The 18,200-nt window shown below is 37.2% G+C and overlaps 1 protein-coding gene across 1 annotated transcript in view; it reads right to left on the bottom strand.

The window, feature by feature from the left end:
• Nucleotides 1-6,217: 6,217 nt before the first annotated feature.
• Nucleotides 6,218-18,200, bottom strand: part of LOC139860438 (uncharacterized) — a 58,813-nt gene continuing 46,830 nt past the window's right edge. The window contains exons 6-12 of the mRNA XM_071849196.1: nt 7,829-7,878; nt 7,635-7,743; nt 7,199-7,250; nt 7,064-7,119; nt 6,856-6,914; nt 6,694-6,745; nt 6,218-6,283 (exon numbers count right to left, since the gene is read on the bottom strand). Of these exons, the coding sequence (XP_071705297.1) occupies nt 6,218-6,283; nt 6,694-6,745; nt 6,856-6,914; nt 7,064-7,119; nt 7,199-7,250; nt 7,635-7,743; nt 7,829-7,878 (444 nt within the window). The remainder of the gene's footprint in view (nt 6,284-6,693; nt 6,746-6,855; nt 6,915-7,063; nt 7,120-7,198; nt 7,251-7,634; nt 7,744-7,828; nt 7,879-18,200) is intronic.

The raw sequence follows: 18,200 nt of genomic DNA, 5'->3' as shown, positions 1-18,200 counted from the left end.
CAATACACCGATGACGACGAGGTAGAGCAATATGAACACATTCTGAATAACTCACACTCTCCAACCGAACCAGATCAAGGGGAGCCGGACTCTTCTTCAGATCGAATTCTGGTTATATCCACACACGCAGACATGATAACCTTCATCAACAATACAGATGATTTTGAAGACATTCTCGAAGCCATCCGAAAATCAACCATTGATTTTTCGCTACGCTTAACAGAACGAATTATGGCTATCAGAGAAGAACACCACCTCTATTTCCGAAGAGAAGAAAATGATGTTGAAATCCTAGAAGAACGCATTCAAGACTTTATCAATTCTCTTCACGATCATATCTATCACGAAGAAAGGCAACGAGAGCACAATTCAGTGGTTCGCACTATCCTTGAGACAAGATTCTGTCGAGATCAGAAGATCATTTACTCTAAGGTTTATAATGCCTTAGCCGGATCTGCACTTCCGTTCTCACGAAACCAACGAGCACTACTGACTCTCATCCGGAAGCATATGGATCTTTCCACCGGACGCCCGACTTATCACTCCGACTTGCAAATGATCGAGGATTATTCACAGTTTTTCGCTCTCTTGGAAAGAGATAATTTCGAAAGCACACCAGAGAGGCTAGTAATTTACGTAACCATTGATCACCACGCCGATCTGATTATCAAAGAGCTACGAGACGTTGTTATGGAAGAAGCAAGGAGAAACAATCCGTTCTCTCATCTTGAACCAAACCGAGTCAACATTGCACCTACGTTACTAAGCAGATAACACGTATCTTCCAAGAATCCACGGATCCTAGTTTCACATTTAAAGCAGGATGTAGGGAGATATACTCAAAGACGGTGAAATTAATGCTCGGATCAGGATTGCTCTTCACTTCTTTTCAGCTTCGCCTCTTAGTAAATCTGTGCAAAGCTACTGACTCTTACTGTGGAGATCACTGTCCGAAGACTTTGAAATTCTAAAGATACAGTTTCTGACATTGTTTGAAGACCTCCGAGATGAGCACCCCACCAGAGAAATCATCAACACCAGCACTGCTTCTATGATTGACATTCATGGGTCAACCAGCAAAGCCGTGGATCATATCCTCATCGGACTTCAAGACTTAAGAGCCGAAACTGCGCACTACTTATCGTTCAGAAGATCTTCAAGAGAAGTACTGGATCTTCTACCACTATTGGTCCGACACTTTCTCAGGATTTTTCCGCCAAGACTCACATTTCCTCAAGAAGACCAAGATCACAACCGTCGGCGAGGAATGTTTACTTTTTGAAGCATCACTACGGTCGAGCCAACGATCTTAAACAAAAGAACTTCTCGGGAGGCAACCCGTGCAATAAAGTAGAGTAGAAGAATAAAGAACGACAAATGAGCCGATAAAGACGCAAGGATTGGAAGCCAGCCGCATCTGCTAGGGTATTTCTTTCTTTTCGCTACTAGCTCAAGATTCAAACTATGCCACATCCTAGCTTATCACTAAGTGTGGGATAACACCCAATTAAAACACTAGACAAATAATCTCAAATCTTCAACTAAAACTCCTAAGTGTGGGATACACTAGGAACATTGAGGACAATGTTCATCTAAGTGTGGGATGTTGGTATAATCTTTTTATGCTATATTATAATAACCCATTACGAAGATTCCAAGTCCTTAAGCCAAATTTCAAAATTTTTGCAAAAGAAACTCTTTTCGAAAGAGTATTTTTGAAAACATGAAACGTTTGTCAATAAAAATAAGGCTTAAGTAAGGGGGAAATCTTGTTAGATTGAAATCTCTAATAGAGCATTGCATGACTAAGGCATTATCGGCCTAAATTGATTATGGTGAGGCACCCCAAATAAGACCAGCATTCATCTTTAATGCTTCACTATTTTCCGTTGAAAGTGCCGATGTCTGTGCTCAGAATCAGAACTTGCTTTAGATCTACATCTCCAAGCAGCAAAACGCGATTCGGTTGTAATCAAAAGAGCCAGCCATTTGTCAAACATAAACCTTCCGCACCTCCACTACTTCTACTCCACCACCACATCCACATCACCTTTACTATTCCTCGAAAAATCCAGAAAATGAGATTCCTTCCGAAAACCCGATGTTATAAACCTCTCAAGTATCATGGCAAAGGTCTTGAAAAAGTTTACCGGCTAAAAGTTTCTCGAGATGAAGTATCTTAAAAAAAAAATAAAAAAAAATATTTAGTTCTGAAAAAAGGAGCAGGACTATATAAAGAGAAATGCCGAAGAGAACTCGACCGAAAATGATTATCAAATGAAGAAAAGTTCCAAGAGTGCTTCTCAAAATACTTCAGCACTCCTATCTATCCAAATAAAAGTCTGTATAAAGACCACATTACCCTTTTACCTAAAAAAAAACAACTTCACTACCACTCCAGAATTCTTTTCCCATCATTGACAAATGACCTATAAAGCTGAGATTACTACCGTTCTCGCATTAGCAGCAAGGATTTGAGTCTTTATCAAGCCTATGACGATGGGTGCAGCATGACTGGCTATGAGTGTATTCATTTCTTAGATCTATAGGGAACCCTAAACACTTGAGTGATTCGAGTGACCCGTGAAAGCTAGCCTATGTCATGTAACCTCCTCGCATGCTTGCAGAGGTAATTTCAATCCTAACATAGATAACTCATCATCTTTTGCTCTTATAATAAAAACAAACCGCTTAGGCTATTAGAAAAGAAACACCGAAAAGATTTTTAAGAATGAGAGTTTTCTTGAGGACAAGCAAAGTCTAAGTGTGGGATATTGGATATCGGCTAAAAAGTCACGTTTTCACCCCTGTCTTAAGGCCCGAAAACAACAAAGATTCGAACTTTATCGGCAAAATACCCACTTCGTCGGTTAAAATTGAAGAACAAGTAATTACGAAGGCGGTGCAAAAAGAATCAAGAGAATCGGAGCTAAAACGAAGATTCTAGAGCGAAAACGGTGAAAGACAAGACATCAAGTTACGATCCATTGAATCAAGACTGACCAGCATCAAAAACGGTCTGCCAGTATGGAAACGACCTGCCAAATACGGCTCACCAAGCGGCCTGCCAGGCAAACGGCCTGCCAAATACGGGCCACCAAACGGCCTGTCAGCCGTATTTTGGCAAATTCCTAGTCTATTTAAAGGGTCTTTGTCATTCATTCCAACACACACTTCAATTCACTTCTTTCTCTCTCTTGTACACTATTAGTCATACTCTCAAGGCTTTCGACTCCTTGCGGGAAACCTAGTACCCGGAGAAGAACGCTGAAGATTGTATTAGGAGCGGTATGGAGTCTTGAAGTTGTCACTTTTGTATTCAGAACTCGTTTAATCTACTGGTACTTCTATCCCTTATCTTATATAATGTTTCATGATATTGTTGCCATGATTAGCGAGTAGTTATCTTTAGTGTTTGCTATGATGTAAGCAGTTATAATGCCGAAATAATATTATGGTCTGTGTATGCTGTTGAAATGCTTTTCGATTATGCTTTAAACTCAATCGCTTTTCCAACTAATAGAACGTAGTTATAGGCTCTGTTATTGGAAAGTCGCGAACCCCGATTCAGAGTACACTATCTGTGTCGCCCCTTGGTAAGAGAAGTCTATCGGATACAACGTAAGATCGGCCGAGGCACACCGGCTGTAGTAAGTCTATCGAGCTTTGGATTCCGACTGAGGACTCTTTCGTAGTGAAACATCTGACTAGACCCTTAGTACATTGTAGGTCCTAGACCATGCTAGTGTAGTCACCAAGCATATAAACTTCGTACGTGCACGCTGAAGCACATCGGTTGTTGTAAGCTGTACCTCTGCTAAGTAAGGCCATGGAACCCGGTTAGTGTTGACCAGTACACTGCACCATAACGCGGTCTCAATCATTGCACCCCGCTTGAGGGATTCTTAGTTAATTAAGGAACTGTTTGTTTAGACACATAAAGGATTGGACCGTTAGGATAACCGAACGTGTTCATGGAAGTCAGCTTGACTTGGCCATGGTGTTCTTTATGGTTGAACTCTTTTTAAGGGCCTAACTATCTTTTACCAATCATTAACGAAAGCATTGAAACACATCACGTCTCTCGGATATGGTAAACCATGTATTCTATTATGCTTAAGAAAGTTTAGACCATTTCGGAATGTTAATACCTCACCCAACCGAGTCGCTCAATTGGATGAGCCGTCTGAACATGTATGCCTGTAGTCAGACTGCTCGGGCGTCGGGGGTAAGGGACGTTGCTGTCTATTCAGAATCTTCAAGCCTAACGCATTACCCAGTGACATGTCTTATGACAGGGGCGTTTAGGACCAGTGTAATGAATACAAGGCCTCTGCCTATTCATGAGCCAGCATTCCATAATCTCGGTAGAATAACTGATGAAGTCATAGCATGCACTCACTTTAACCTTATCTGAATTACGAATTTTATCGCATTTACTTTATCTGTCTTATAAATTAGAAAATTCCAAAATAGATATTCACTACTCCCTAACTATTTTAGGCTTAAATATAGGTTCGATTCTACTGATATCTCAAAAATACGACTCTAGGTCATACTTCCCTTACTTATAAGGAGTAGTAAGATTTAGGCCCCGCTAAATATAAATTTAAAACAAGTACCTTCCTCCCACGAGTGGCCGATCCTGGCGAGCCGCGGCCTGACGACACCGCGCGAATAAAAACCGTCCGTTTCGGCCATATCACAGGACATCACAATCGCGACCAGTGGTACAGCATCATCGATTTTTTTTTTTTTGCTTCCAATTCGCCATCGTGCCTGTAAAACCGAGCCTATACTCTGATACCACTGGTTAGGAATTTGTGAAGGCCCCAACAAGACAAGTGATTGATCATAATCACTAATCCACGAACGACAAACGAATAATTAAAGTATAAAGATAAATAAACGACAGGGGATTTAACGTGGTTATATCCCAACTCCAAAACACAGAGAAGGGTTTACTCCACGGGCGCAAACCAGTGATTTTTCTCTATTATTTCCGTGCGCACAGTATAGGGTTACATAGGGTCCTATTTATATGAGAACAATAGCTTAGGGAACAAGTAAATAACATTCTGAAAGTTTCCTGGCCGACCTCGCATCACGGTCGCGACCCATGCATCGCGGTTGCGATTTCCTCCTAGTGTCAGCTTCCTCGTTTCTTCCTTGTTTGTTTAACTCATTCACACCTCAACACACATGATACATGTATGCATTCACAAAGTTGGGATGCTCCAATAATAAAATCAAAATACATCAAGTACTAGTTCTGTTTATTATTCACATTTCTGCTGTTATAACAGTTACATAAATCTCAAAAAAAAAAAAAAAAAAAAAAAAAAAAAAAAATACAAAAAATAACTTATCATTTGTTGACAATTACAGTTGTGTACTACAACACTGAACATACATTACAAAATATTTATATTACATTTATATTTATTATATAGTAATAGTATATGATCTTTTCAAGGGATTCAGCCCAAAGAATCAAGCAATCGTGCTAGCTACAGCTAAAATGCAAACTGCATATCAACTCCCCTATTTCTCTTCTTATAGAAAATTAATCTAAGAAACGGTTTCCTCACAAACCCAGTGTCACATTATCAAAAAAATTAAGGGTTAAAGCTAAAAATAGGCTACAAACTTACACAAATGTACCGATGTCGCCCACAAACTCATTTCCGTTCTACTGTCGCCTACAAACTTTCAAAAAGTGTACCGATGTAAACAAAAACTTTCAAAAAGTGTACCAATGTAAACAAAAATGACTTGCTACCGGCTAAACTGGTTAAAATCAACACGTGTTGTTCGTGGATTGGATCTTAATTCTTAAAAAAAAAAAAAAAAATATTATCAGGTCAAAATTAGTATGTAACAGGTCAAAACTACAAAATGTTGATATTAGCACATTTTTTTAAAGTTTGTTGGCGACAGTAGGACGGAAATGAGTTTGTGGACGACATCGATACATTTGTGTAAGTTTGTAGCCTATTTTTGGCTTTAACCCAAAAAGTAACACACAATTGAGGAACAACATCCAACTATTTGATTGCGAGCACCGCTGCAATTGTAATTCGTGTAAAAAAGGGAACGATGTAGTTATTAGGTTCATTAGGTAAAAAAAAAAAAACATACGCAGATTAATAATTCAATTAATTAATTTACTAGAATATACAGAGCATTACATCACACTCTTATTTCCAAGAGGATATCAAACATCAGCTTCACCCTTTTGCTCATCCTCCGGGCTGGTAATAGCATTAACTTGCTGTTGTAACTAGAAACACGAGTTTAACTATAATTTATAATACTCTTGATCTAATCATGTTTATAACACTTAAATGTTTAAGCATTATTAAAAACAACGGAAACAATATCTCGCCGAGGACATGGTTTGGGGGAGGTAAGATACGATAACTACCCGACGATAAAGAGACTGCTTCCTGAAAGACCTCCAGTAGACATTTTTCTAATACCTAAAGTCATGAAACCTACTACATATATAATGTTGTGTCAATTAATTTTTTTTCATTTGTAGTTTGATTAATTCCTTTTATGATTTAGTATAGAGATAGAGATAGTTATGAATAAATTGATGTATGGAACTTCAAATATGGTTATATAACATTGACCCATGTTTTATACAGAGTATTTAAGAAGTAAAATATGAGAGCTGTGCCAATTCACCTGTACGTATTTTAACTTCTCGGTGGTAAATTCCTCAGTCAAGCTTGTTAACCTGCATATTAAAAACAAATAATCTATAAATACAGAGGTAAATCAGATGAAGTACAATAAATAAATAAATAAAAAAAAAAAGATTTATCCAAAAAAATTAATATCAGTAACCTGGATTGTAGCTCAGAAACCTTGGTAAGCAGCACACGTTCTCTATCTGAAACTTCAACCTGAAAAATGGCAATACTTTTACTATATAATATATAATATAAATATAATATATAATATATAATAACATAATAATAACGTTAGAATAAAACACAAATAACTAGAAAAAAATAAATAAAACTTATTATGCAAAGGTACCACATGTACGTACAGAGCCATTGTTCTCTGAGCTGCGAGGCAATGGGGGTAACTTTCCATTTTGATACGCTGAAATAAAATAAGAAACCGTAAATTTAAAAATCATTCACACAAAGAATAAACAGCCAACAAAGATTATAAAACTCACCCTCTGCTACCTCATTTTGTTGCAAGCTATTTACCAAATTCAGGATAAGATCCTGAGTAAATAAAACAACCTTTAATTGGTAAGAGCATCTTTACTTAAGTTGATATTAGTATTTGACAAAATTACTCGAATAATCCCTCTGCTTGTAGTCCCTGAATTTTTTTTTGCATCTGTAGTCCTTTGAATTATAATTTTTTGCATAGATCATCCCTTCGTTAAAAAATCGTTAAATTTCCCGGTTAAGTGACTTAAGTCTAGTCGTGTTCCAAAATTGTAACGATTTTTTGACGAAGGGATGACCCACGCAAAAAAGTACTACATTTTTAAGGACTACCAATGGAAAAAACAGAGTTCAGGGACTACGCGTGCAAATTTGAGTAAACCACAGGGACTATAAGCGTAATTTTGTCTTAATATTTGAAGTAACTTCATTTACTTGTTGAATTGATGTCTGTTGAAAGAGGTTTTGAAAGTGGGGCATAAGCATCGATACAGGTAAATTGCTATTTACAAAACTACTATTAATCTCTCTAGGTGTAGGTTGCGAAACGGTCCAACAAACGGGTCAGTAGCACAGAAAGTGCAAATCGGTAAAAGATGAAATATGAGTAACGATTACAAACCATTTTATTAGAATCAAATATCCAGTCCCCTACACTTGCCGATTTCCTCAGCGACTCCTAATTACACGACAAAACATTAAAGAAAAATAAAAAATAAAAAATAAAAAAAAAATTAATCATTTGCGAATTACTTATAATCAAGGTTGCAAAATTCGCTATTCGGGGATTAATCGGTCAGGACTTTGGAAAGATTAATCGGTAATTCGGAGATTAATCGGGGATTAATCGGATTGTACTGTATACATTGAAATATTAAATTTTAAAAATTACATGTGTAAATATTGAAAAAAATCATAAGTATAAAAATAAACTTTAACAAAATTGTCTAAAATAGTTGATTTTGCTCCAAAACTATAAAGTTTTAGTTTAAATTCATCTTAAAATGGTAAACATTTTTTACTTTGACCGACTTTTGTTAACAAATTCGATTTGACCCATCAATTAGTATGTACTTTTGTACTTATAGAGAGAGAGAGTGAATATGTGTGAGAGAGAAAATAGAGAGAGAGTGAATGCAGGGACGGCTAGGGCAAAGGGTGGCTACAATGGCGGCGACTATCAACACCGGTCCAAATGGTCAAGCAGAAACGATCTGACTTCGTACATGTTTTTCAATTTCCCGAGAGACTGCAAGGTGGTGGATCTTTGGAAGGCTTTCAAGCCTTACGGATCTGTTCGAGATGTGTATGTGGCAGGTAATTGTCTCAAAGGCGGAGAGAGATATGCGTTTGTCCGTTTTGCAAACATCATTGACTCCGATCACATGCTCCGGCGATTGGAGGGTATCAAGTTTGGTGATGTTCCTATCAAGGTGTTCAAGGCAACAAATCGTAAACCTAAACCTAAAGTGGGCAATGAAGGTGAGAAAACCAACAGCAACAAAAATGCTGGTGGTAAAGTTTTTAAAAACAGCTTCCGAGATGAGAGAAGATTTGATGAGGTGTTAGGAAGGAGGGGGTCGGACTTCGACCTGCGTAACAATCTGAATCACAAAAAGGAGGATCTTCGCTCAAAACTCAATAACAAAAAGGAACGGGGTGATGATGATAGGCAACCTGGGGAAAAAATTGTGAATGTTGTTGATGAAGATTGTCACAATGGATCCCTAAAACATGCTGTTGTGGGTGATACGATTAACTTGATTGTCCTCAAAAACCTGGAATCCATTGTCATGGAAGAAGGCTTTAAAGACATTCATATTAAAAACCTAGGTGGTTTAAGTGTCCTACTAATCTTTAGCAATGACGATTCTGCTAAGGAGGTTGCCAATCGCTCTAACCACCCATTGAGAAGGTGGGTGCGAAAAGTGTGTTTGTGGGACCCCTCTTCATGGCCTGAAAATCGAATGACCTGGCTTCGAATCCATGGAGTTCCACCCCATTGTTGGAGTGAAAAAACATTCAAGTCGATTGCGGAGTGTTAGGGGGGTAGTATATGGTTTGGACAATTGTGATTTTGATAAAGCAACCAATCTAAATTTTGGGAGAGTTCATGTTAAACTTTCTGATCCAGAGAAGGTCAAAGGCTATGTCCGATTGCAACATAAAAACTGCTCATACTTTATAAGTGTAAAGGAAGAAAAGAAGATGGTCTCCATTAAAGATTCAGAAGGAGATGATTGTCTTTCGTGTGATCATAGTACTGAGATTATTAACTCGGATGATTTTTCCAGCGAAGATGATCATGTTGGTTCTGCAGACAACGAAGATGATAATGAATCCCTTGAATCATTTAATGAGTCTGACGAGAGCAATTATCCGGAATCTGTGGGGATCCCAGGTTTCAGGCCAGCCGGATTTAACTCCGGTACAAACGGTGATGAAGATGATAATGTTCCATCACGAGGAGAAGACCAAGAGTCCAAATGTTTTGGGATAAGGGATCTGTTTGAAGGAAACGAGGAGGTGATAAGTGAAACCTAAGAATGCATTAAACCAAACCCTAGTCCCAAAAAGAGTAATGATTGCAGGCGTGAAGAAAATACTACGGGTATTAACTCCAATGTTTCGAACCAAGGTTTGAGTGGTGGGCCAGAAAGCAAGTTTGGGCCTAATGGAAATGATGGCCCAATTCCAAAAGAGACTATGGGCCATGTCTTTGTTGAAACGGAGCCCATGGGTATTATTAATTCTGGCCAGAATGTTAACTCTGGTTCAGAACATATCGATAATTTGTCTGATAATAAACCTAATTCAGATGGTAACAAAAATCATGTCCCAGAAGATAATTGCGAGCATCCCAACCATCGTAAAAGTGATCTTAGGTCATCTGATAATGTCGCGAATAGGAAGAGTCAACCAATTCGGATACCTTGCGAGAAGAAGAGGAGAAGTTCCAAATCTGGTGAATCTAAAGCTTGTCACAGTTCCAGTACAGTTGAGGTATCAATTTGCAATGATTGTTATTGGGATACTATAGGAAATTGGAAGGCATCTTCCCGAATTATGAAATTGAAAAAGATGGCTCGTATAAGCGGTAAGACGGCAGATGGGCGCAATCGTATTTATTTCAAAAACTGTCACAGAGAGGGTGCTCCAAAAAGAAACAAATCCAGGAGATCAAATGAGAAAAGAGACGGGGGTATCTCTGTGGGGGGTTCGATCGACAACGTTGAGCTTAAGGAATTTGGCGAGGATATTGGGCTTCGATGGCCTAACCCTCAGTAAGTCTTTTCCTACATGTCATTTGTTTTTCTTTCATTATGAAGATTTTATCTCTAAATGTTCGTGGGTTTGGAGTTGGGGGGAAATTCAATTGGGTTAAAGGTATATGTCTTAGTGAGAAACCGGATGTGGCGGCATTTCAAGAGACAAAGTGTAAAGGTCTTAGTGAATTTTGGGTACAACAACTTTGGGGTCATAGTGATATAGGATTTGTACAAAAAGATGTGACGGGAAATTCAGGGGGTATGTTAGTCATTTGGGATAATACTCGTTTCAAAGCGAATTGTGTTGTAGGTGGTGATTACTTCCTTGCAATTAGGGGCAATTGGGTGGGGTTCGGGTATGATGCCATAATTGTCAACGTTTATGGCCCACATTGTGATGCGGGGAAGAAGAAAATGTGGGAAGATCTTGAAAATCTTATGATGGGTGTAGATACGGGTTGGGTACTATGTGGTGATTTCAACGAAGTACGTGACCAATCGGATAGGTTGAATTGTGTCTTTCACGGGGCTAGAGCTAGAAGATTCAATGAGTTCATAATTAAAAATAACCTTATTGAAATCCCCATCAATGGTAGGAAATTTACACGTATTAGTGATGATGGGTTCAAATTTAGTAAACTCGATCGGTTTCTTGTCTCGAACAATTTCATTAACTATTGAAGTGATCTCTCCATTAATGTACTCGATAGAATGGAATCGGACCATTGTCCTTTGATTCTTCGAGATGGTGTGGTTGACTTTGGGCCTAAACCTTTTAAGATATTTGATGAATGGTTAAATAGAGAGGGTGTCGACAAAGTAATTCTTGAAGGTTGGAGTAAGGAGGTTCATGGTCACAAAAAAGATTGTATCTACCGAGATAAACTCAAAAATGTCAAATCCGTGTTGAGAGATTGGAGCAAAAAGGAATTCGGCATTCTTGATGAAGAAATCATGAATTTAAAAAAGGTAGCACTCAATTGGGAACTAAAAGCGGAAAGTGGTACCCTATCAGAAAGTGAACGTTTGTGTTGGTTAGAATCTCGTAAGAATTGGATCGCAAAAGAAAAGATTAAGGTAGGCATGCTTAGATAAAAAGCTCGTATTCGTTGGGTCTTAGATGGCGATGAGAATTCCAAGTATTTTCACTTCACCATGCGCCGAAGGTACAACAAAAACAATATTAGGGGTTTAAATATTAATGGCTCTTGGTGCGAAGATTCGGTGGTTATTAAGTCTACTATTCGGGCACATTTTCAGCAACGTTTTCAAGAAGATAATCCCCTGGGCCTGAGCAGGCCTTCACTCTTCAGTAACCAAAGCAGGCCAAGACAGGCCCAACCTCAGCAATTTAATTCTGATCAACCTGGGCCGTGTTCGGTCCATCAATCTGCTGCTGTTCGTCAGGTCGCCACCATCAGGCCTGTCCATCAAATTGCTTCTGTGCAACATGGGCCGAGTATTCAGGAGGCCCAACAGCAGGCCACTCAGGCCGAAAATATTCATTCCAGGCAGGCCGGTCATCATCACTCCACTACTCCTCAGTCTGGGCCTGGTCACCACGATATGGAGCATGAACTAAAATTCATTTCTGCAGAAAGAGCTTCACTATTAGAAACTGAGTTCTCTGAAAGTGAAGTTTGGGATGCGACCAAAGGGTGCGGTAGTTCAAAAGCGCCCGGTCCCGATGGTTTCAATATGCGATTCTTCAAAAAAATTTGGCACGTTATAAAGGTCGAGTTAATGAATGCCATCCACGAATTTTGGTTTAATGGTAACATATCCAAGGGGTGTAATGCCTCGTTCATCACATTGATCCCTAAAAAACAAGACCCTTCGATGCTCAATGACTATCGCCCTATTAGTCTTATTGGGAGCTACTATAAAATTATTGCGAAACTGCTCTCCAATAGACTAAGGAAAGTTGTTCCAACTCTTGTGGGCTTCGAACAAAGCGCGTTCATAAAGGGGAGAAATATTCTTGATGGTGCACTAATCGCAAATGAGTCAATCAGTTACTTGAAGCATAATCGTATAAAATGTTTGATTTTCAAAGTGGATTTTGAGAAGGCGTTTGATTGTTTGAATTGGGATTTCTTGATGGAGGTCATGGAGATAATGGGTTTCGGGGAAAAGTGGCGAGGTTGGATCCTTTCTTGTCTTACATCGGCATCAATCTCGGTCCTCGTTAACGGGTCCCCTACGAGCGAATTCAAAATGGAAAAAGGGGTTAGGCAGGGTGACCCACTATCGCCCTTTCTCTTTATAATTGCGGCGGAAAGGTTAAATGTTTTGGCCAAAAAAGCTGTTTGTTATAAGAAGTTCATCGGTGTAGAGATTGGCTTAGAAAAAATACCTATTTCCCACCTCCAATATGCGGATGACACCATTTTCTTTGGTGAATGGAGCATCACCAACCTCCGAAATCTTTTTAAACTTCTAAAATGTTTCGAACTCACGTCGGGGTTAAAAGTTAATTATCAAAAGAGCAATTTATTTGGCATAAATGTTGATAAAGCCGAAATCGAAAATTTGGCCAAAATGTTTGATTGTAACTCGGGTTCACTTCCGTTTACTTATCTTGGTCTTCCGGTTTGGAGTAGAATGAACAAAATTGAAAGTTGGAATCCGGTAATTGATAAATTTACTAAGAGGCTCTCGGATTGGAAGGCACGCTCGATTTCTTATGGTGGACGCTTGACCCTTGTAAAATCGGTGTTGAATAGTCTCCCGTTGTACTACTTCTCTCTCTTCCGTGCCCCGCCAAGTGTGATAAAAAAAACTTGAGTGTGTAAGACATTCTTTTTTTTGGGGCGGGTCGGGTTCAAATTCTAAAATTTCGTGGGTTAAATGGGATGAAACCCTCCTTCCTTTCGAGAAAGGGGGGTTAAACTTGGGTTCTTTAAAAAGCAAAAATTTAGCTTTGATCGGCAAGTGGTGGTGGAGGTTTAAAACCGAACCCAACGCTTTGTGGGTTAAAGTCATTTCTAGTATTTTTGGCTCTTCGGGGGGTTTACTTATCAACAATGATTCTGTTTCGATTCCTTATACTTCGGTGTGGACTAATATCATTAAAGCAGGTCACTACATTGAGGAAATTGGTATCCCATTCCACAGATCTTTCATCCGGAAGATTGGGGACGGGATGTCAACTTCCTTTTGGAGCGACATTTGGGTTGGGAATATATCTTTAAAAAACAGGTTCAAGAGGCTTTCATATTTGGAGCGAGACATGGATGAGAAAGTGGGGTCAAGAGTGTCGGTTGATGAATCAGGAGTGTGCTTAAATGGGTGCTGGGTCAGAACACCAACGGGACGTGCCGGGGGTGAGCTTGCTGATTTAAAAGAGCTGTTGGTTTCGGTTCAGTTTCAACGCGATCAAGCTGATGGGTGGACTTGGAACTTGTGCAATAAAGGCGTTTTCACAACTAAGATCCTTGCGAATCTCCTGGATGAAAAACTCCTTCACTCGAACACTTCTTCCTCTTCAGTTACTATTAGCAACTCTTTAGTCCCTAAGAAGGTGGAGGTTTTCGTTTGGAGGGTGTTAAAAGGTAGAATTCCGGTTTTGGTCGAATTGGATAAAAGGGGGGTCGACTTACATTCGGTTCGTTGTCCGATTTGTGATAGCGATATCGAATCGATTAGTCACTCTCTTGTAGCTTGTGAGAAAGTGCGTGATGTATGGCTTAAAATTTTCGATTGGTGGAGTGTCCCACGCCCTCCAAATTTGGACTTACGAACCTTACTTGTCAACAACTCGAGGATTTTTAACTCGGATCTAGGTAGGGATATTTGGCAAGCGGTGTCTGTAGTGACCCGAACTTTTCCATGTTTATATATATTAATTGAGATTGATATTTACATGATTAAATGTTTCCAACATGTTAAGCAATCAAATTTGTTAAGACTTGATTAATTGAAATATGTTTCATATAGACAATTGACCACCCAAGTTAACCGGTGATTCACGAACGTTAAAACTTGTAAAAACTATATGATGACATATATATGGATATATATATAGTTAACATGATACTATGATAAGTAAACATATCATTAAGTATATTAACAATGAACTACATATGTAAAAACAAGACTACTAACTTAATGATTTTTAAACGAGACATATATGTAACGATTATCGTTGTAAAGACATTTAATGTATATATATCATATTAAGAGATATTCATACATGATAATATCATGATAATATAATAATTTAAAATCTCATTTGATATTATAAACATTGGGTTAACAACATTTAACAAGATCGTTAACCTAAAGGTTTCAAAACAACACTTACATGTAACGACTAACGATGACTTAACGACTCAGTTAAAATGTATATACATGTAGTGTTTTAATATGTATTTATACACTTTTGAAAGACTTCAATACACTTATCAAAATACTTCTACTTAACAAAAATGCTTACAATTACATCCTCGTTCAGTTTCATCAACAATTCTACTCGTATGCACCCGTATTCGTACTCGTACAATACACAGCTTTTAGATGTATGTACTATTGGTATATACACTCTAATGATCAGCTCTTAGCAGCCCATGTGAGTCACCTAACACATGTGAGAACCATCATTTGGCAACTAGCATGAAATATCTCATAAAATTACAAAAATATGAGTAATCATTCATGACTTATTTACATGAAAACAAAATTACATATCCTTTATATCTAATCCATACACCAACGACCAAAAACACCTACAAACACTTTCATTCTTCAATTTTTTTCATCTAATTGATCTCTCTCAAGTTCTATTTTCAAGTTCTAAGTGTTCTTCATATATTCTACAAGTTCTAGTTACATAAAATCAAGAATACTTTCAAGTTTGCTAGCTCACTTCTAATCTTGAAAGGTGATCATCCAACCTCAAGAAATCTTTGTTTCTTACAGTAGGTTATCATTCTAATACAAGGTAATAATCATATTCAAACTTTGGTTCAATTTCTATAACTATAACAATCTTATTTCAAGTGATGATCTTACTTGAACTTGTTTTAGTGTCATGATTCTGCTTCAAGAACTTCGAGCCATCCAAGGATCCGTTGAAGCTAGATCCATTTTTCTCTTTTCCAGTAGGTTTATCCAAGGAACTTAAGGTAGTAATGATGTTCATAACATCATTCGATTCATATATATAAAGCTATCTTATTCGAAGGTTTAAACTTGTAATCACTAGAACATAGTTTAGTTAATTCTAAACTTGTTCGCAAACAAAAGTTAATCCTTCTAACTTGACTTTTAAAATCAACTAAACACATGTTATATATCTATATGATATGCTAACTTAATGATTTAAAACCTGGAGACACGAAAAACACCGTAAAACCGGATTTACGCCGTCGTAGTAACACCGCGGGCTGTTTTGGGTTAGTTAATTAAAAACTATGATAAACTTTGATTTAAAAGTTGTTATTCTGAGAAAATGATTTTTATTATGAACATGAAACTATATCCAAAAATTATGGTTAAACTCAAAGTGGAAGTATGTTTTCTAAAATGGTCATCTAGACGTCGTTCTTTCGACTGAAATGACTACCTTTACAAAAATGACTTGTAACTTATTTTTTTGACTATAAACCTATACTTTTTCTGTTTAGATTCATAAAATAGAGTTCAATATGAAACCATAGCAATTTGATTCACTCAAAACGGATTTAAAATGAAGAAGTTATGGGTAAAACAAGATTGGATAATTTTTCTCATTTTAGCTACGTGAAAATTGATAACAAATCTATTCCAACCATAACTTAATCAACTTGTATTGTATATTATGTAATCTTGAGATACCATAGACACGTATACAATGTTTCAACCTATCATGTCGACACATCTATATATATTTCGGAACAACCATAGACACTCTATATGTGAATGTTGGAGTTAGCTATACAGGGTTGAGGTTGATTCCAAAATATATATAGTTTGAGTTGTGATCAATACTGAGATACGTATACACTGGGTCGTGGATTGATTCAAGATAATATTTATCGATTTCTTTCTGTACATCTAACTGTGGACAACTAGTTGTAGGTTACTAACGAGGACAGCTGACTTAATAAACTTAAAACATCAAAATATATTAAAAGTGTTGTAAATATATTTTGAACATACTTTGATATATATGTATATATTGTTATAGGTTCGTGAATCAACCAGTGGCCAAGTCTTACTTCCCGATGAAGTAAAAATCTGTGAAAGTGAGTTATAGTCCCACTTTTAAAATCTAATATTTTTGGGATGAGAATACATGCAGGTTTTATAAATGATTTATAAAATAGACACAAGTACGTGAAACTACATTCTATGGTTGAATTATCGAAATCGAATATGCCCCTTTTTATTAAGTCTGGTAATCTAAGAATTAGGGAACAGACACCCTAATTGACGCGAATCCTAAAGATAGATCTATTGGGCCTAACAAACCCCATCCAAAGTACCGGATGCTTTAGTACTTCGAAATTTATATCATATCCGAAGGGTGTCCCGGAATGATGGGGATATTCTTATATATGCATCTTGTTAATGTCGGTTACCAGGTGTTCACCATATGAATGATTTTTATCTCTATGTATGGGATGTGTATTGAAATATGAAATCTTGTGGTCTATTATTATGATTTGATATATATAGGTTAAACCTATAACTCACCAACATTTTTGTTGACGTTTTAAGCATATTTATTCTCAGGTGATTATTAAGAGCTTCCGCTGTCGCATACTTAAATTTATTGTGTGCTATATTTCATGCTATATGTAAAATAAGCGGTATTGTAAGTTTGTAAAACATTGTGTAAAAGTTTGAACGCGAAATATTATTATAATCAGTTTTTCATATAGAATTGTAGTAGTTGAATTGTATATTAGCTACTAAGTATGAACTTAACGGGTAGGTACTACCCGAATTTAAACTTATAAAACGCTAATATGAAGAAAAAGCTTTTATAAATGAGTTCATATTATGCTATGAAATACTATTAACTACTCTTAATATTCTGTATGATTAACTTGTTCCATTTGACTATTTTGAAGGAAATGGCACCGACAACTATGACGACTCCGTCAAAACACTTAACGGCTCCGTCACTTGGTCCCACAGCTTGATCGAAACTCTATATGAATTTAATAAAACAACCTTGCATTCTTTATTTAAAAAAAATGATTTCCTATAAAGGAAATCTACTAAAATATATAAGTTTAGAAAAACTATACAATAATACTATAACCAAAAGTTGGCCAAAACAAAGTCAACAAACAACCACTACCAAATGTAACAAAATAGAGTGCAAGTTAATGTTTAACAAAAGCTGCTATCATAAATATGCAGACTCTCTAAGCACAGCGGAAGCAATCAATCATGAACCTGAGAATAAAACATGCGAGTAACTGTCAACAAAAATGTTGAGTGAATTATAGGTTTAATATTGCAAACAATATTTAATTTAAACAATAAAAATTTATGTTTGAAAACATAAAACTCCTTTTTAAACCACCAAATTATATGCTAGAAAACATATAATAAAACATTATTCCATTTTCCGTGAGCCACCTGGTAACCACTTAACCATTTATTTACCCTTGCCAAACACAATAAATAATATACACCGAACAAGTGTATCTACAACAAAATACGAAGTACTAAACATTCCGATAACAAATTGCTAGCGCGACTAGCTCGAAATGGGGTTGTCAAACCCGATAGATCT

This window comes from Rutidosis leptorrhynchoides, chromosome 7 (genome assembly GCF_046630445.1).
Source record: "Rutidosis leptorrhynchoides isolate AG116_Rl617_1_P2 chromosome 7, CSIRO_AGI_Rlap_v1, whole genome shotgun sequence".
NCBI lineage: Eukaryota > Viridiplantae > Streptophyta > Magnoliopsida > Asterales > Asteraceae > Rutidosis > Rutidosis leptorrhynchoides.
The sequence above is the reverse complement of the archived record's forward strand: the minus strand, read 5'-3'. Positions and strand labels throughout refer to the sequence as shown.